This window comes from Mytilus edulis, chromosome 12, assembly GCF_963676685.1.
Source record: "Mytilus edulis chromosome 12, xbMytEdul2.2, whole genome shotgun sequence".
In the NCBI taxonomy this organism is placed as follows: domain Eukaryota; kingdom Metazoa; phylum Mollusca; class Bivalvia; order Mytilida; family Mytilidae; genus Mytilus; species Mytilus edulis.
Window position 1 is genome coordinate 19,366,377 of NC_092355.1, and position 22,362 is coordinate 19,388,738.

The 22,362-nt window shown below is 31.3% G+C and overlaps 1 protein-coding gene across 1 annotated transcript; it reads left to right on the forward strand.

The window, feature by feature from the left end:
* Window positions 1–9,136: 9,136 nt before the first annotated feature.
* Window positions 9,137–16,339, forward strand: LOC139499320 (uncharacterized). Its single transcript, XM_071287988.1, has 2 exons — window positions 9,137–9,193; window positions 13,887–16,339. Exon 2 carries the CDS (start codon window positions 13,902–13,904, stop codon window positions 15,585–15,587), a length of 1,686 nt encoding a protein of 561 aa, XP_071144089.1. The 5' UTR covers window positions 9,137–9,193; window positions 13,887–13,901; the 3' UTR covers window positions 15,588–16,339.
* The last annotated feature ends 6,023 nt before the right edge of the window (window positions 16,340–22,362 follow it).

A 22,362-nucleotide genomic window follows, 5' to 3' on the forward strand; every position in this document is an offset into this window, starting at 1 on the left:
CTCTTTAATGATTTAAGTTTAAAAAGTTCAAAATTTACCAAATACTAAGATACAGTTTTATATTAGTTGGTTCAAGGGTAAGACCATTTGTTATGCTAAAAATATGTTTAAATATATTGCAGCTATACATGTACTGTATAAAAAGTCTTCCTGACCGTTTCAGGATATGAAATATTTTCCTCCATGCAAAAACGTTTTTGAGTCATGCAATGATACTAAATGTTGCTGTTCCACCTGCAAATGAATAAATGAATAACAAATGTCTGCTCCTAAAACTAATTTTATTCAATTTGTTTATAATTATACTATTTTGTTTTAAATATTCATCAACTCAAATGTTTGGATCTTGAATATGAAAAAAAGGAAAATAACAAAACTACTGAACTCCGAGTAAATAAACTCATCATAGATACCATGGCTGAAATTTAATGTAAACAACAAAAGACTCATCAGTGATGCTGGAGTTAAAAATGTTCAATAGGCCAAATAAAGTACGAAGTTGAAAAGCATTGAGGACCAAAAATTCCTAAACTTAAGTGCTTTGATTTCTAGCATCTATTTACAAAAGTTTAAATTTTTTGCTGCTTCTGGCCTGTTGTCAGGCTACCAATAATGACATTTGTCACAACAGCTGCTGATGTTTACTGTCCCATAACACTACTTTAATTTCTTAAACAGTTTTTGTTAATAGAACTTGCTTAAAATCTTTAATTTTGGTTTCCATTTCTTTGTTTTCAGTTGTATGATTTATATGTGCCTGGAAATTTTTGTATTTGTTTGTATAGCATGTTTAGATTATATTTGCTTTTATGTTTTTTATACTATACATAAAAATAAAAAAATAAAAATTTTATGAATATCTTATGCTGACACTTCAATAGACCCATATCAAATAATGAGTAATTCAGTATTCAGTTGAATAAAAGTATATTCACTACTCAGGTTTAAAACTGTTTCTAAATATTTTGTGAGCCAGAGTTTTAAACAGACATCTCTTGTTCAGGAAGGGTATTTGTGAAAAATACCAATCGAGAGAATGTTAAATTTCGCGAGCCGTAAGGCGAGGGAAATTCATTCTCAAGACTGGTATTTTTCGCAAATACCCCTCCTTAACATGTTATATCTGTTTAATCACACCGAATGTTAACGTTCAAAAACGCATTGATGATCGTAGCGTTACAAGCGTCCAGTCGGATAGAGTATTTTATGGCAAATACCACGGCAGAGAGGGTAAAAAAGGCATACCGTTTTGCATGTACCCCGGCGGCGTTAAAAAAGTAACAATATTCATTTGATAAGAGTAAATTGGTGAAAAATACACTGGCTATCAACCAATCAAAACCCAGGATTCTTACATAAGGTGTTATTATTCTAACTACTTTATGTCGTTTCCAAAAAAGATTTGAGTCTGTCTTTTTCTAAATATTTTGTGAGCCTTGATTTTTATAACCATTTCACGACCCTGAATGATTATTTTCTTAATTGCACCTTATATAAGAATGCCAGATTTTGATTGGTTGGTAGCCAGTGTATTTTTCGCTTATTCTAACATTTTTTCATCATTTCAAACGAATTTGCCTTTTTTACCACTGCCGGTGAATATGCCTCAAAAACCTTGGTATTTGCCATTTTGGATATTCCTTTTAACCCTCGCGAGCATCTTCCAACCGATATTTTGTGGATATGACGTTACATAAAGAAAGCGAACTTACGCGTATTAGAACATTTATAATTCCCGCGGTTCTATGATAACATCCAGCTATCCTTAACATTATGCATAAAGATAATTACAGCTTACAAGTTGGAAAAAGATCTATCTACACCTTTACAGAGAGTTCAATACAAATGTTTCGGTGTAATTAAACAGATATAACATGTTATGGGTTGGGTATTTGCAAAAAATATCCCTCCTTATCCTGTTATATCTGTTCAAAATGCCTGATTTTTGTTCTGCTATTTTAAGGGACGTTTTTCGAAATATTTTCTGACACAATAGGCTCTTTGCAAGGTCTGCATCGGAAACTAAGCACAACGACTGAAATATTCATGAATATCTTTTATAACTGCCAATTCTAATTAGGTAAAACATTTTGTTCGTTTTGATCACTAAGTTATATCTTAAAGACAGTTTAACAAAATCATTGCTTCACATATGTCTCAAATGAAATGTCCTGAGATAAAAACAAAAACAAAAACAAAACAAAAACCACATTCTATGTTTCACTGCTGTTATCTTAAAAATAGGCAATAGATATAAAATATGCTGTATGAGTGCCAATGAGACAACTCTACATCCAAGTCACAATTTGTAAAAGTGACCTTTTTTACCGTTTTTTTAATACCTGTCATGTATGTCTTATATTACAAAAAAAGAAGTCAATTGTGTAGACGTTGGATTTTTTATTCAAATGACGACAACCTTAAAGGGAAACTTCGCAAAAAAATCAAAAATTGATATTATGTTCATTCTGTATAAAATGCTCATAGATATTAAAGTTTCATTCCGCTAGATAAGCGATCACCATCGATTTTAAATTTAAGTATCAATTCTCTGCGTTCGGCCATTTTGTCTTCTTTCTCGATTAATAACAACGATATGTCTATAAACCACAAAGGAACAAAACGACAGTAACCGATGTAGTCGTAATTGCGTGTCGATATCTTATCACTCGTACGGTTGTTTTATCCGACTAACTAACTTGATACGGAAAATATTCTTATTTTTTTTTTAATTACCATGGTCTGTTGTTTTTAAACTGTTAATATTGGAATTAGGTAAAAAGTCAAAGTTGAAATCATAAATAAGTGTTCCGTGAAAATTGTTTTCGAAAATCCAATTTGTTCATAATTCTTTAAAGTAATAAACTTTTTTCAAATAAATTCTGATCTTCCCTCATCTGATCACCAGCATGGCTAAAGGTATTACTTCCAAAGGTATTGTGAGGGGTGTGAGGTGACACGTCCAGGTATTCAAGCGATTTCCTGTCGGGCTTGCAAGTTCATGCATCGTTTCACTTCTGCAGGTATTGATCAGTGTACACGGCCGATAACTTATAACTTTCCATTTTGAACTATCAGATGTATAATATACAAGTCTGTCTTACTTGTTATTACTAAACTCATACGCTTGTTTATAAAAAAAATTCTGGTGTAAAGAATATTATTCATAAAAATATAAATAATACCCCAAAAAAAAAAGATTTGATGAAATTTAAATTTATTTAAATATTTTTTCCAAGGGTGAATTTGGAAAAATGTAATATATACTCGTTGTCAATAGTGAAGGACAGAGTGGAACATACCAGAAATATTGATTTAAAAAATGAACGCACTTGTCGACGATTCGTTTATACGACTGGGTAGAAAGTTACGGAACTATAGCGCAATTTAAAATATATACATGCATACATTGAACATAAGAAAAAAATATATATTTTGAATAAATTGGGGTAAAAGTTTTGTAAATAGACTAGTCCACGTATGCCAACAGTATGTAATCATCGAATGTCGATAGACTATTGTATACCAAAAGAAGAAGGAGAAGAGAGCCAATTTGATTTAAATACAGGTCGATGTATAACTTGCTTTGGTTCATCGAAGTTATGGACATAGTAAAATAAGAGATTTATATTTCAATAAGATTGTTCTCGAACAAAGGAAGGAATTCGTCATCACAATTGTTATATATGCCACTGGACGGACACTAATTATAAAAATAAATTGCTTGTCCGCTAAATAAGGGTATTCTTGTCAGATAAAAGACTTTTAGTTATATTAAAAAAAAATAGGGAAATATGACATTACATTAGTTCTGTCCTTTTTTTAAACATCGTTAAAAAGATGTGTGTCTAAGGTGCTACAAGAACCCTGTAATGCTAGTACGAGAGTATAGCATGTAAACATTCCTTCTCAATAATATGGTTGTATTGAAAATCTTTTCATACAGATTGACAACTCATGGTCCGATATGCATGTAATAATTGCCACATGACGCCCATAGTTCTTTCTACCATCATCATCTTATTCTTTAATATTGCTGTTAACATCGATGGTTCACACCCAAACAAAATGGGAGTGATGTACCGTCAGAGCTTCTCCGTGTTATAACTTGTGAATCTTAATATATAGACGAAATTTCGGTATTGAAATGAATCTACATCCCACAAACAGGATGTTTAAATAACGATTTTGAGTAATCCCCTAACGAACCAATATAAACGTATGGCAAGATATAACCATGATTGAAGGAATTTAGTTTTTGTCAGACGCAAGAACTCATCACTATCATAAACGTATACGTATATATGCATTCAGTTTCAAATATCAAGAACAAGCGGTCGATGTCGATAGTCCGTTTTCTAACTGTTCAGAGTTAGACATGTCACTTGTTCATTCTTGGAAGCCTTCATATTCCCCGTCCAACGATTGGAACTCTTTCTGGTTGTGTTGACTATATATGCTTGTATGGTTATTCTGTCGTTCAAGTTATCTGTACAACTGGTTGCATTTCCTCTCCTTTCCCAACAAACAAACTAACGAAACGCTACTAGTCTGCTTTCTCTGGAGCTCATCCTCAATGGCGCTTATACGTCAGGAAACTTACATGTATACTAATAATGATTGTTTCAAGAACAACGATGTAGGGACGAACTATTCTAATTTCGTCAATATCAGTTATGCATGACTAAAATATAAGTTTTATTACAACAACCGTATTTGGTCTCGAATGTATGTTAACTAATTAATGTGTTTTTATAGACTAGCTGAAATCCTCATCCAAATAATATAATCTATATGTAATAATCGTTTCCTACCACACCGAGATTTAATGCCAAGCGGTAGACATATTTTAGGTACTAATTAAGTAATTAAATGAACAATATTATTGATAACAATAATTAATCATTAATGTGCAAAGATTAAAAAAAGAACAGTAGTTTTTCTTTATTTGTACGTATTATATTCCGCTTCGGTAGAGTTATCTTCAAATAGTTTCAGATATTAATTAATACATGGGTTTCAAAAGTCTAAATGTAAGTATTCTCGTACATTTTTTTGCCTAATAAAGACAATCAAAATGCTTTGGTAAAGCTATTTCTAATTTCTAAGTTCCCCTTTTTTATGAGACATAAATCAAGGACAAGAGGTGAATATCATTTCATTCTGACACATGAATTAAGTTTCCCGACTTTAACCGAAAATTGTTTATTTCTTAGTAAATTAATTTATTTGAATTCAAATAAATAATAGCACCAAATATAATTAAATAATTCCACGGCGATCTATTTTCATTTGTCACCAACTTGAATATATATTTTAAATGTGTGTATTAAATGCTCCCTTGTTTTATAATCCACTGATTCGAATAGACAGTCACACCTGGCAAGGTGTGCCCTAGAGGCGTGGTTAACATTATACCGAAGTGCAAATAACAATTTACCTTTCAACAAGCCATCTACGAGTTCTGCCACAGAACCGTGAATACACACATCGTATAAACCTAGCAGAGACAGTAAAAGGTCAATAAGAGTACACCAACATATTGTCTTTACAGATTATTGTACTTTAATTTGTTCACCTTATCAGTCCGAAAATGCATTAATTAAAAATAAATTTATAACATTTTGTGTTGTCTAAAAAATTAATTTGAATATATACGTTTAACATAGAAAATTTATCTCATGAATATGTACAATTGCACGTCTGTGCGTTTTATCTTCTTATTATCGACTGGTTATTAGATAAATCAGAAGTCATCGACGCGCATACGATTACGTTAAAATATGATTAAAAACCAAGACTTTTAATCATTGTATTTTAAATCCCGACATGCAAAAACCAGGAGAAAACGTCACGACCTACAGGAAGTTGTTAATATTTTTCATTGATTATTGAATTTCTCCTTTATAACTGCAATTATAGCGATAAAACTTTGTGAATATATATATTATGTCATAATGAACATATTTAAACCATAAGTAAAAAATCGCGAATTTTCCCTTTAAACGTTTGCACAGTTTATAACATTAGCAACACGATGAGTTCTACATATGGTGCAGAATCTGCTTTCCCTTCCGAAGCATCTAAGATCACCCCAACTATTTGTCTGTTTGTCTTTTTCTTTTTAAGCCAGGGGAATGTCAGTTTATTTTTCAATCTACGAGTTTGTCTGTCCCTCTGGTATCATTCGCCCCTCTTTTGTTATCTCTGTTCCACTGAAGACAGACACAATTTTCTGAATGTCTAGTCCTTTAACTGAAGGTGAATTATCTCATTGTTCCTTAAAAAACCTAATTATCATTTTTCCTGATCATAAAATTTGGCTGCTTTGTTTTCTTCTTATCCAATATGAAATGTTGTACAGTAATAATCAGTTTTCATACATGTTTCTGATAATTTTTACATGATTTTGTAGGTGATTAAGATTTAACAGTTGTTGGCATGACACGGGTTATGTTCTTCTCATATATGTTATGATGGTATGATACTAAACCCCTAAAGGGAAGGATTGTTCCTGATGTTTTATGATGAAATCATAATCTTTCAGTCAGTTTAATTAAAGTCTGGAGCTGGCATGTCAGTTAACTGCTAGTAGTCTGTTGTTATTTATGTATTATTGTCATTTTGTTTATTTTCTTTGGTTACATCTTCTGACATCAGACTAGGACTTCTCTTGAACTGAATTTTAATGTGTGTATTGTTATGCGTTTACTTTTCTACATTGGTTAGAGGTATAGGGGGAGGGTTGAGATCTCACAAACATGTTTAACCCCGCTGCATTTTTGCGCCTGTCCCAAGTCAGGAGCCTCTGCCCTTTGTTAGTCTTGTATTATTTAAATTTAGTTTCTTGTGTACAATTGGGAAATTAGTATGGCGTTCATTATCACTGGACTAGTATATAATTGTATACGGGCCAGCTGAAGGACGCCTCCGGGTGCGGGAATTTCTCGCTGCATTGAAGACCTGTTGGTGACCCTCTGCTGTTGATTTTTATTTGGTCGGGTTGTTGTCTCTTTGACACATTCCCCATTTCCATTCTCAATTTTATTATACACAAATACAAATACATATGATAAAATTATAAAACTTTCTTTCTCAAGTTTATAGTGTGTTTCTATTATTTGATCACATATTAAATAGATAAAGGAATGAGATGTCAAATTGACAGCAAACTGGGTTTTAGTATTTTAAAAGGCGAGTTCATGCTTTTTTTATCTGTCACATACTACCAATTGCTACATACAGTAATACTTGTACCAAGTCACGAATATGACAGTTGATTTCCATTCGTTTGATATGTTTGAGCTTTCGATTTTGGTATTTGATAAAGGACAATCCGGATCCGATTTGCATTTTCCTTGTTGTTTTAATTTTTATTTCCTGCATAGTAATCTATCTATCAAGGACCATAACTCTCGAACAGAAAACAAAATCGTCATTATCAAGTTTGGTCACAATTTTGTCAAATTATTAGAAGCAATGGTTGAGCGTTAGATATTTGTTATTGCTTCTTTGGAATTTAGTAAAATAATTCTACGTTATAGGTCAGAGAATATAAAACACACCACATTTACTATTATGATGTTAGTCTACTTTTCAGACCTAAAATGCATTTTCCGAAAAAAGCACTATGATATAATGACTATTGTTATGGTATATGCCCCTTGATATTTCAACATTCTTTTCAGAATGTTCGTGTATCCCCCTACACACTTACTTTCTTAAGTATGTAAAAGTGTTTTAGTCAGGTAATTTAAGAGGATGTTTTAGATACTTTATAAAAAAGAAGATTTGGTATGATTACCAATGAGACCATTCTCAACAAGGGACCAAATGACACAGAAATTAACAACCATTGGTCACCGTACAGCCTTCAACAATTAGTAAAGCCCATACTATGCTGTTATTAAGATATGTTTATAGGTCTAGATTTAAAGTGTACTTCATCCTATTTAGGTATTGATAGAAATTCTTATTGGAAAAAGATTCACGAAATAAGTACTTATAAAACAGCATGTGTTACAAGTATTAGTGATCATTGAAAAAATGGAGGGAGATAATATTTCGGAAAAATTATCTGATTCACACGTTTTTGAAAAAACGAACAAATAAAGGAACAGCCATACATGTCTTTTGACATGTACACAATATATATCATCTTTACACTAAAGGTCCACCAAAAGAGTAAAACGGAAAAAGGACTATTGTCAAATGTTGTTTACTTCAAGCAATATGAAATCCTCAAAGTTCTAGTATCAATGATATTTATGGGATTTATTAAATATACTTGCACACAAGAGAAATCAGTTAAATATCGCTCTTGATGATGTAAAGCAGTTCTGTGATTCAAAATGTTTTAGTAAAAATGACACCCTTACAATGTTTGTTGTGGCATATATAGAGAGTATGTCGTAGAGAAAAATCATCAGTATTTATCTTCAAAAATATGTTTTTTGATCCAGCTATTAATGAATATAAAAAACACGATGTGGTATGATTGCCAATAAGACAACCCTCAGCAAGAGACCAAAATGACACAGAAATTTACAACTATAGGTCACTGTACGGCCTGCAACAATGAGCAAAGCCCATACCGCATAGTCAACTATAAAAGGCCCATAATATTCAATGACAAAACAGCTTGTCACACACAACGTCCAGTCATCAGGTTCTTGATTCGCTCTACATAGTTTGGGTCATCTGATCAATTATTATAATTAATAATGTTAAACTATAGAATATGTATAACTTGCAATATGCAGATATACCAGTGATCAGTACGAAACATGCCCACCTCTCATTAGTTTACAATGCTCAATTTCATTTGAATATTTTTGAACATTAAAAATCAGAGTTTCTTAATAAATAATTATTGTTCAAACTATATTTTCATGCTTAGATATTACATCTGCGACTTATGACTTTGTTGTCCTTTGATATCGGTCGCTTTTCTCACACTTGAAAAACTATTTATATATTTACAATAGATAGTTTTGTCTAATAATGCGACGCGGTGTATTTAAACGAAATAAATGTAGGCCTTCAGACTTTTATTGAACATGTTGAAGGTAAAAGGTAGCCGCAATTGTTATTTAAATTATATCATAAATAGTAAGGTAAATGACACAGATATCGGACATTTTACTTCCTTTTACACATTTTGTTATGAACCCATACGAGCTGAGTTACTAGGGTAAGTATTACTTACAAAAAGTATAACTTTTGACTTATTAAACTGTTATTGGAAATCTGTTTGTATCTACCATTGTTAAGATGACATTTTGATATGATTTTTTATTAGAAATGTGTCATATTACATAGTCAATGTCAACAGTCACCTTTATACAATAGTGTAAATACATGTATAATATAATCCAACATACAGAGATCTTTTTAAAAAATGATATCAATATTTTACAAAATAATTTCAAACGTTTCGTGGACGTTTCGTTCCCGAGGGAATCAGCATCCCAGCAGTCATCCCTGTTCGTGTTGACATTAGTAATTATTGACACGTTCCTTTTCGGTTCAGGTACTTTACATTTTATTGTTGGAAAAATCCAACTATTTGGTTTCAAATATCTAGTATATGAAGTCTGTTGCTTCTGAATCAACGTTAGCATGGTTAGGAAAACCATAATAAAATTAGAGAGAGTCTGCAATTAGTTAAAATGATCAGCAACAGAAGATCTAGAAATGGACTAACATTGCTGAAATTGTCTGTCCACTCCATTTATGCAATATATCAAAATATCTCTATTTTCGCCCACCGGAAGCGTTGATCAGCAGTGGTAAAGTTTGACAGTCCAACGTACAATGTAAATATAGAAAAGCAGTGCGTGATGTTTGTTCTTTTTTTTTGTGTTTGTGGGGGGTGAGAAATATAAGTCAATAATCTTAAATGATTGAGGGTGACTATTGTTGTAGGTGTACGTTGATCCAATTGAAAAAAAGGTCTCTTTTACTTTTAGATATATAGCGATAAAAATGATAGGTAGATAGAAAAGAACTATAAACAGAGAAATTGGTTGAACATGTAACAAAAATTATCACTCATACAATATCTACAAAAATGTCATACTACTGAAACTATTGGATAGCACCTAAAATAATGAAATGAAGATTGTGTTAATAAAATTATCTCCAAAGTATGACCGAAAGGTATAAACTGTTTTATAGCTAAACAAAATTTCAAAGTATATAGTTGTGTATTATTTCGAATTAAGTTATATATTTAATCCATGTTACTTAAAAATAGTTGTCTAATCAGCAATCTAATCAAACCATCTTATTCTTTTTTGTTATTTTTTATTCTTGTCATATTTTCGAATTGTGTGTTGTTTTTTTTTTTTTTTTTAATTAAACCCTAATGAACCTTTTTAAATAATTCCACATTATTTATGTCTAAACCTGTACGTGGAAAGTAAAATCACAAAAATACTAAACTTAGAGGAAAATCAATTTCGGCAAGTCCATAATCACATGGCAAAAACAAATAACAAAACACATTAAAAACGATTGAACAAGAACTGTCATATTCCTGATTTGGTACAGGCATTTTCAATGGATTAAACCTGGTTTTATAGAGCTAACCCTCGCATTTTGATGACAGTCTCATCAAATTTGGGGAATTAATGTAAAGGTTTTGTATGCATTGTAACATCATGTCTAGATACCTATAGTTGATTATATCTTCGTCATTTGAACTATAAAGGATAGTTGCAATACAACCACAAGTCTTTTTTTTTTCATTTTGCTTTCCTACATAATTTTTTTTAGCACGCAATGATTTAGTTAAAAATATTTACAGAATTTGTTATTACTCTACTTTTATCCTTACAACTATCATTTTGAAGAAGCATCATGCACTTCGTTTACAATCATGGTAATTTAAACTATTAACAAGCACTATCATGTGTTAACTGCCAAGATAGCTTGATAAGTACAAAAATGAACCAAGCCTAGATAGTTTGTTTGATATGTTATACGAAATTGCTGTTCTTTTGCGGCGTAAAGGAATCACAAATCAATCTATTTTAGATAAGAGTGAACAACACCCATGAAGTTCCAGTGAGATTAATTAAACAAGTTAAATGAAATGATGTGATGCAATATTTTTGACAAGAAATCATGATAGTTCATTAACTCCATATGAGTTTTCTTCTTGTTTTAGAAATTAGCTTTAACAACGTCTGACAGAAACGATTAATAGGTATTATGTTTTCCTTTTATATTTTATTGCCAAAACTTTACAAAAAACACCACTCTGAAATTACCCCTTACGTAAAAGTTTCCAATTAATGAAAAATTACAGCTATATAAGAAACTAGAAAAAAATTACCTCTCAAGATTTTTTCATGATTACATGGTATTCTTCATTATTAAATACACTTGGTGAGTTCTTAGACAAACACTGTTTCTGAGTCATTGGTGATACTATTATAAGCAGGTAGCTCAAATTCATAATGTAATGAGCTATCACTATATTTCCAAGATTAAATTCTGAGAGTCCAAAAATCTTATGTATGTACAGTAAGTAAATAACTTTTCCAGCTATTACACTTTTATGAAAACCGACAGTGTTTATAAGACAATTGCTACCTATTGTGATGATCAAAACAGGCCAATGAATATACAAATGCAACTTGATTGACTCACTGATAATTGAAATACTTTTATGATGGGTATCATTGCACTTTAATCAAAGAACTGAGTGACAATGGCGGATAAAAGAGAAAGGGGGCGTATTCCCCATCGATTAGATAACATATCATGTTATGCATAAAATCATCCTCAAATATTTTCGCCTCATATTTAACATTTTAACAGTTTTTATGTGTCGCTTGACGGAGTCAAATAGCGAGACATATGTATGCTTTTTCCGGCGTCAGTGGCGGCGTCGTCAACAATGTATTAGTTTGTGATTAGGTCTAGTTTTTGTTGAATTACAAGTGGTAGGTCAACCATATTTGGTATGCAGTTGTCTAAACATTTTCACATCTCATTTTTCATGGTCTATTGACTTTGAAACTGATGCTCATTTTTCATGTTTTAGTTTGTGATTAGGTATTTCAATGATACTTGGTATGCAGTTGTTTTTGCATTGGCAATGTCATTTACATGGAGATTGTTTAGCCATGTACCTCAGCCATGGTTCATTTACTTTGTATTTCTGTCTTACGTATGTAACATGTTAAAGTATTGCTATTTTAATTTCAGCATTTGCATAATCAAATTTAGAATAAAGCGAGACATATCTCTGTAATAACTGTTTATGGATTTGTTCCCCTTTTCCCTTTTCAAAAATCCTAGATCACTCATTGAATGTCATGACGATATAAAAATTTCGTTATAATCCTTGCTTTTTTTTCAGTATCTAATCGTAAAAGTTGACGCCTATGACAATAACGATGACACAATCATTATATTCAATACGTATGAAACTGTCACCCTTCAATCTGAAAAATAAAATAGGAAAGCAAATATTCGTTAATTAAAAGAATGGGGTGTTGAGCCGTTATCGGAAATAGTAATTTAAGCATGTACATGTATCTTATCCCGTGAGTGTGGAATGATAAAAAGAGATGTTCTATCGACAAGCTTTTTCAACAAGCTACAAATTTATCTTATTTACTATTCGTATCAGTGTCCCAGTTACTGGACATTTTACTTCCTCGAAATACATTCGTTCTTTTTTATAGCCAACCCAACAATTAAGGTAAGAGTTTCAAATCAATTTCCATAACACTCAAACTATATTTAGTCGATTAGAATACACTTCATTCCAAATGAGTGGTCCTGATAGAGAACATGTCAATATAACTTATACATTTTATAACAGAAGTCCATTTGTTAATTTTTCATTTCAAACAGAAAGAAAATACTCATTTCAGGAAGATTTGTTAAAAACTTGAATATGACTTTGTCAAAAAGGCAGGTTCATAATCACAGGAGTTATTGCGTGATATATAAAATTTGTTCTGAATTAAATTTGTAGCTTTAGTTCAATGTAGGAGGGTCTGGATGGGGTTAACAGAATAAAGAATAGAAATTGGATAATAAAAATCATAAAAAACTATAAAAAAAGTGGCGTGCTGAAAAATATAGAATATAGAACAATTTTTAATTTGACAAATTATAAAAAAAGAAAAAGTAACTTAAAAAATTGAAGAACATAAAATGAATAATAGGCACCCCCTCTCCAGAATATCGTGCATGTATTAACAACAGATAGCCCCCAAAACAGATAAGAAATTGTCTTTACCCAATTAGAAAAATTACAGTTGTTATCCGTTCGTTTCATATTTGATGTGTTTTAGTTTTTGATTTTGCAATGTGAGTAGGGAATTTCAATTTTGAATAAACCTCAGCTAAAGTTCTGTTTTTTTTTATTTTACTTTTAGCTACAAATGTCTTTTACAAACAAAATTTGATTTGAGTTAAATTACTAACGGATTAAACTATTTGCCAAAAAGTGTTAATATGGAATATTATGTTTTAAAGATTATTATTATCAAGCACCGGAAATATTGACAATTCAAAGAGTCAAAGTGAAATTGTGAGGAAGGTTTATTTTCAATTAACTGCTTCGCTTTTGCATTGCGTGTTGTCACCTCTAGGTATACAGTTTGGAAATTTTGAGCCATAACCAATTTCTTGTCCGTTCAAGCGCATAGTTATTAAATCAGTGTTAATGGTGAGCTGTTCTTTTTGTGAATAATATTTGCTGTATAAACAAGATATGTATGAAGAATGTCTTGCTTTCCATTAATTTTAAATCTAATCTTGCATGTCTTGTGAGTTTCTGACTGCACGTCAAGTGTTATGTGACTGATTTCAAATTGTGATATGAGTCAGACAAATGTCAGTATTTACTTTATTTTCAGAAATGATTATATAAAATGGCATCACCAAGTAAAGACTTCTGTACTCTTTGTGAAGAGGATAACGTCACAACTGATGCAGTCACATGGTGTACAGAATGCGAGGTTTTCCTGTGTGTAGAATGTGAGAAGCATCATAAAAGGTCGAGATCATCTAAAGACCATAACATAATATCGGCTGAGAATTATCATGAATTGCCTTCATTTATAAAAGAGACGAGCAATCTGTGTAAAATCCATGGCAAAAAATTTGAACTGTACTGTTCTTTCCACGCTTGCGCCTGTTGTGTACATTGTACCACAGATAAACATCAATCATGCCAGACCATGAAGCCGTTGCCGGAAATACTTAAACAAGTCAAATCATCAGCAGCGGTTCGTCTCCTTGAAAAAGATGTGAAGGATCTGAATAAAAATTTTGATGATATAATGGAATATTTGAAAAATAGAATAAGTACAAATACAAATCAGAAAACCGAGGCAATTCAGAGTATCCGATCAATGCGCAAATCCATCGATGATCACCTAAACAAACTAGAACAGCAACTTCTTAAAGATCTAGAAACTGAACATTCAACATTGAAATCTAAAATGGAAACACTCTTGCGTGAAGTAGATAAACGAGCAAAACAGATTAGGAAATTGCAAAACGAGTTTTCAAATATGACAAAATATGCAACTGAACTTCAAACTTACGTTGGTCTAACAGAAATCGAAAACATCACATCAAAAGAGGCGAGCTACATGGAAGATATAAAGCGTGGTCCTGATTTAATGGAACGTAACTTTTATGTGACAACGTCACCTACTCTTGCGTCCATTATACGTGATGTCGAATCATTTGGAGAAATTACAGTTGACACACGTCCTTGTAATGTTGTGGCAAATGCGGGAAGGAAAGATCAAGCTCAGCATTTACTTCCTATTCCAACGATAGATCAAATAAAGCCATCGTTTTCAAACACTCTCAAAGTACCTGAAGGAAAAACATTTATTTTTGTTAATTGTTGCATACTACCTAATGGCAATGTTTTAACTCTTGATAAAGATCACAAGAGTTTGTTGATGTTTAGAAATAATGGGACATTCATCAGATCTATTGTGTCATTTAAAGAGGAACCTACAAAGATGTGTTTTGTTAAAGATGACACAGTAGCTGTTTCCTTTTATAGTGCATGTGAAGTGGCCCTTGTTGATATAGGCAGAAGTAAGGTTGACAGAAATTTTAAGTTTCCTAAAGTATATTGTGCTGGAGTTTCAAGTGATGGTCAAGTTCTGGTCCTATCAATGCCTGCTGTCAAAAATGTCATTGTCATGAACCTTCTAAACGAATCAAAACAAACCTTGAATGAAATTCAAGTACATTGCATTTCATTGGTCAAGAAAAATATCTACGGCACTAACTTTTGGGAAAACACAGTCAGCTGCTACAAATTGACTGGAGAAATGATTTGGACATTTAAACACCAGGACATTGGTGCACCAATCGGAATTGCATTGGATAAAAACGGGTTTATTTATGTTGCTGGTAGGGTAAGCAATAACATAGTCGTAGTTTCAACTGATGGCAAATCATGCAGGACAATATTGAATCAAGATAATGGAATTAAAAATCCTACATCTATAGCTATTGATGTGATATCTGGAATTATGTTAGTTATAAGTCTAACAGAGGGTGTGGATTCGTTACTATTTAAACTCTGATTCACAAATTCATTTGTATTATGTACATGAAGGAGAAGTAACATTATTATCTGAAGATATTGTTCAATAACTTTTTCGCTTCAATTGATAAATATTTTTTTTATCATATCAACAAAGTACGGAATAGTTTTTGATCATATCATCAATGAAGAGACACGTGTAATAAAATTAATCTCCCTTAACCTGCTTAGTCGCTCTGTAATTCGTGTGTTGCAATTTTAATACAACCGTAGAACTTATGAGTGACATCGCAATTTTACAACAGAAATAAGCGCGATAAGTTTTGTCAGAACAACCAAGCCTAAAACTGTACGACACTCGTATCAAGAAAAGTGACAATAACCAAATTGCGGGTTTTCTTCGAAAAGATATTGTAAAATATCAGTAGTTTGACACTATGTGATATTTGATGCTTTGATTTGGTGGCGATTATTTTTTTGTGACCCGTATAGGTGCTTCCAACATTAGCTGCTGATTGTTGTTGTCTGATAATTCTATCTTAATTTTTTAATATCTTTTTTTTTTTAATTTTGTATTTAAGCTTGCCAGACATCTTTAATTGTGGTTGTTACAAGGTTTTATTCAATTGTATGTTTTTTATATGCATAGTAATTTGTTGTATTCTTTTGTATATAGATTAACTGTATTTGTTTTAGGAGTTTTATACTATGTATAAACGAATGACAATGTTATTTGTCGATGCCTATATAATGATGATGATAAATCAATATATCCATATTATATAGTGACAACATGAGTTTTTCAGTTTTATATAATCATTTTCACTTTTAAGGTCTAAATGTTTTGTAAGCCTGACTTTTTCGAAACATTTTATATACATAACATTTTCCTAATATTTTGTAACCTAGACTTTTTCAAAACATTTTGTGAGTCTGACTTTTTGAAATAGTTTGTAACTCCCTTTATTTTTTGCAAGGTCAGCATGAGAAATTTAGCCTACCAACTGTTTTATTTATTAATATCTTTTTTAACTGTCAAATACACTTTTAATATCTTCAAATAGATTTCATTTAAAAAGTCCTCAGATATCTTTTTCTACCATATCTATTTAATTTGAGCTACAGTTATTTTAATCAGTCACATCTATTTATCTCAATTTCATAAATGACAATTGGTTAAAATGGGAAAACATTGTTCATTTTGTTTGAATCTAACAACACCCTTAAATATTTGTTCGGTGTATTCTATCTGAGTTCCACTGCAGAAAGACATAAAATTATCTAGATGTCTTGTCTTTGAACTAAGGTATCTTACACGAATAATGTATTTTTTTTTTCAAGAGGGAAATGCATTCGTAATCCAAATATGTAGCTGCTACTATTTTTTTCTTCTATATGTCTTATCTGAAATTATCAATCTTTTAAATATATTTTCTTGGTGTTGGCTTGATTTTGTAGATATTTTGAGTTATACATAGTTGTAAATACACATGATTTAATAATAAAACTTTTGTTCTGAAGATTTTCATCTTGTTTGAATTATTTGCAATACAAGAATTAGAAGAAAATAACATTTCAATGGCATAATGTCACACTCAACAATAAAGTTTTAATCCATCTGTTTCAGCTTGTTTTTCACGACAGAAATATGGAGAGTAAAAAGTCAACAACAAGTATAACAAAAAGCTGAACGTCAAAAAAAAAGAGGTCCATAAAAACTGATAAAATCAAACGCTATCAATCACTGCAGTAAAAAGCCACATTCATGACTTGGTACATGCATTTTCAGTAGAAAACCTTTGATCACACCTGGTTTTATAATTAAGGCGAAGTGTACGTAATTGCACGCCTCTAGCGGAATACGGGATTAACAACGTTAGTCGTTAGTTACGCAAGTTATCTTCCTTACTCCAAGAAGAGAAACTACTTTTTGCGGTTTATCATGAATCCAACAAGCACGCCTGTGCTGTCTTAAAACCTCATAGAACTTTAATTAAATAAAAAAGTATTTAAAAAAGGAGACAAACATCATCCTGGAAATTACAGACCAATATCACTTACCTGCATCTCATGTAAATTATTAGAACATATATTAGTAAGTAACATGATGAAACACCTAGAAACAAACAAAATATTGTATGAACTATAACATGGATTCAGATCTAAAAGATCATGTGAATCACAAGTAATTTCTCTCGTACACCTACCAGACTATCTTAAACACAGCCAAATAAGACTCTTTGCAGATGTGAGCATAATCTATCGGCCTATAACCTGCCAAAATGATTGCATAAAGCTTCAAGAAGACATAAAAGCAGCTATAAAATGGGAGAAAGACTGGATCATGTCTTTCCACCCAGACAAATGTAACATCCTTAGAGTATCAATAAAGAAAAAACAAATACATTTTTATTACAACATGCATGGTCATATCCTAGAACAAGTTCAATCTGCAAAATATGTAGGCATTACACTTTCTTCAGACCTCAAATGGAACAAACATATTCAACAATCAGCAGCAAAAGCAAAAAAATCATTAGCATTCATCAGACGTAATCTAAAAATCAATTCAGAACTAGTTGAGGAAAGAGCCTACCAAACAATAGTCAGACCAAAACTAGAATACTGCTGTACAGTTTTGGATCCACACACAATATCATCGTAAGATATACTCATAAAAAGCCAGTCTAGAACAAGAACTACCCATCAACAGACATACAGACAACTTCAGTGTAATAAAGACACTATAAATGTGTGTATACTTCAATAGATTATTTTCTACAGACCGTGAAAAAACGTAGTATGATAAATGCTACGCAAATAAGAAGTATTTGAATTATTCTAAATTCAAATTCAATTAATTGAAATGTGATTTATCAAAGTTATATTGCCGCGTTCTTATCATGTACACCTTATTTGAACATTTAATTATTATCATTCCAATTTTTTGAATCCAGGGACCAGTATGTTATATAATAAGATGCTGAAATTTATATTAATCATAAGAGATATCATTGATGAAAAAAATGTTTACTTTATGAGCTTCTATAATGACCGAAAATATTTCGCTTGTAATGTCGAGTATGGAAATAATGTTATAGCTAATCTTAATTTAGTGATCGTATTGATGCATTTGCATAATCTAATATACAACAACATGAAAAAAAATGCTCAGTTTGAACTATGCTGTAATGTATAAGAGTCGAAGATTTAACAACAATTGCCAAGAAGAATAACGGCGATGAAAGCCTTCTGTTCATAACATGGTTACTGTATATTAATAGAATATTTTTTTGTTGTCCAATTGAATTATTTTTTGTATCATTTACCTACATTAAAAACAGTGAGATTTAATTAGATTTTTCATAATTGTATTTGCGCTGAGCTTGGAATATGAATCAATGAAAACACAAATTTTTTAAACACTGTCTTTGTTCGAAATTCTTTTCTTTGAGATCGGTAAACACATTTCACACTGAAATATTGGTATTCTAACAAAATTCAGTTAAAGTGTGGAAAACAAATTAACTTTTTCAAGTTTATTTTGACGTGTTTCTGCCGATTCGTGTATATAAGAAAAAGATATTGCAATTGTGTTATTGTTTTTAAAAAACTGCATTGTCATTATTATTGATTACACAAAAGTGACGATACATGTATTGCTTAAAAATAAATATTGTCCAGTAAAACAGTTGCGATCTTCAATTGAAACTTTTTGCAAATAAAGGACTGATTGGTCAGATGTACTTGATCTTAACAAAGCAAAATGTGTCCATATGTAATGCCGGTAACAGTGGAGATAACAGAATATGGGGAGGGCATAAATCTGTCTATTTCAATTAGAAAATATGTGACATGCTTTATAAAGATACCTACAAGAAAACAATTTAAGTAATACATTGAAATAGTTTAAAATGTACAGTTCACAGCAATTAGAACATCAACTATAATATAGTCAATAATACCATTAGTACCATTGGTAATGTGTTATATAAGCTAAATAAAAAGTGGACAGTTATCGAAAAAAAAACGAAAAATGTAGAAATAACAAAACTGTATATATTTTCTTTGTGCAAGTACATTTGTAATTGACGAATGTTACCAATGGTTAAGTAAACATTGTTGTTACCATAGCAACGATATTGAGGATATGAAATTAATTTACTTTTCTATTTTTTTTTTATTATAACTTTATTGTAACACTAGTAATACCATTCAATTTTTATTCTTTACTAATGAATCATCTATTGTACAGCGTGTAAACATTACATACAAAAAGATAACATAATAAAAGGCTGACATTTAAGTTCAGCTGCTTTTTTTTTAACGTCAAAGCAACAAAACGGTATGTGGTACCCAATAAATCATTGTTACATTGAAGGCTTAACATAATAAATATATTTTTAAGTATTATCAATCGAATTTAAGGTTGTGCAAATTTTGCCCTTTAGAGCCATTTCTCCTATTCGAGTAATCCCATTAACAATTATTTCTTGAATATTAAAGTTATATTGCTATACATACATGCCTTCATGGGTAACCTGTTTTTTTATTTGTAATATACATTTGTTATTACTTTTCAACATAATTTTTTATTTTACTGTACAAAATGTTCCACAAAGCACTTGTCAATTCTTTGCCGTCAAATTCAAAGATTCCCCTAAAAAACTTCGGAACTTTTACATTCTGTTTCAACTTCCAAAAGCGATGGCTAACTGATAAAGATCACTTGTCATAAATGCTGTCTCCTCTTCATTTATGGAAAATTTGTGTAGCACTGCACACATTTGAATAGCGAACTTGTCAATGTAATTATTGTTGTTTTGCAGGAGTTCATATTTGTAATTAATTTGACTTTGTTATCTTGTTTCTTGTTTCATGCAATTTGTGCATTTTAAATAAGTCACTAATAATGATGATACATGGTTAGAAAGATTGTCATCAGTTTTATTTTACTTAATTACTGGTACAACTCAAAATATAAAACTCAGTTTTTAAAAATCTGTTGGTGTCATGAGAAACATGTCTTTAAATTTATAGTATATTCCATTGCAATTTCAAGCGTTATCTTCTCTTTATATTATGCTATTTGTAGGATTTACATCTCCTATGATTAGATGATTAGACGTATTTTTCACTGCGATTTACACCCGCGGAACTTTAAAAATCTTAATTTTACGAAACTGAACTAATTACAAACGGTTTTGACAAAATTGAGTGTATAGTCCAGAATCAATCACTGAATAAAAAAAGTTAGGTTCAAATTATAAGTTCTATCTGGACTGTAAAATCAGTGTTAAAGAACAACTGTTTTCATTAATTAAGTGCTATTTACAGTAAAAATTGATTTATAGGTATGTGAAAGTTGTGTAATAGATGCCTCTGTCGTGTTGTTTTTTTTTTTTACTTCACTGAGTTTCTAACTGACTATCAAACTTGTATAAGTGTGATACTAACTGTTGAGCAAGCCAAAATTAGTATTTACTTTAATTTCAGAAATGATTATATAAAAATGGCATCGCCAAGTAAGGACTTCTGTACTCTTTGTAAAAAGGATAACGTATCCAGTGATGCAGTCACGTGGTGTACTGAATGCGAGTCCTTTCTATGTGACGAATGTGAGAAATATCATAAAAGATATAAAACATCTAAAGACCATAAAACAATATTGGTTGAGAATTATCATGGATTGCCTTCATTCATAAAAGGTACGATCAATCTGTGTAAAATCCATGACAAAAAGTTTGAACTATACTGTTCTGTTCATTCTTGTGCTTGCTGTGTTCATTGCGTCACAGATGAACATCAATCATGTAAGACTATGGAACCGTTATACAAAATTCTAAAACAAATTAAATCATCAGCTGCGGTTCCACTCCTTGAAAAAGATCTGAAGGGTATGAAAGAAAACTATGAAGAGATAATTGAATACTTGAAAAATAGAATACTTACAAATGCAAAAAAAAAAAAAAGGAAACTGAACATGTTCGATCTGTGCGTAAATCCCTCGATGATTACCTAAACCAACTAGAACAGCAACTTCTTAAAGATATAGAAATTGAAGAATCCAAATTAAATTCCAAAATAAAGACTATCTTGCACGAAATAGATAAACGAGCCAAGCAGATCGGGCAATTGATATATGAATGTTCAAATATGACAAAATATGCAACAGAACTTCAAACCTATGTAGGTCTGAGAGAAATTGAGAAAATCACATTAAAAGAGGGAAACTTCATTGATAATTTAAAGAGTGGTTTTGATTTAAACGAACGTAACTTACGCGTGGAAACTTCACCTGCTCTTAATTCCATTCTACATGATGTCAAATCATTTGGAAAAGTTTCAGTTGAAACCCGTCCATGTAATGTTCTGGCAAATGCGGGAAGGAGAGATTAGGCTCAGTATTTAGTTTCTATTCCAACGATAAATCAAATAAAGGTTACGCCTTTAACTATTCTTAGTGTACCAAAAGAGACAAAATTTCGTTTTATTGACTGTTGTATATTACCTTGTGGTGATTTAATCGCTCTTGGTGACACCGACTCGAATAGCAATCTAAAAATGTTTAAAAATGATGGGTCATTTGTCCGAACTATTGTGTCACTTCGCGATGCCCCTCAAAGTATGTGTTTTATTAAAGATGATACAGTGGCTGTTACTTTGTATAAAGCATACAAAGCAGTACTTGTCGATGTAAAAAAAAATGAGGTTGGCAGATGTATAAATTTGTATGATGCCTGTTACGGAGTTGCAAGTGATGGTGACGTTCTGTTCACATCCATGGCATTAACAAAACGAATTATTAAAGTGAA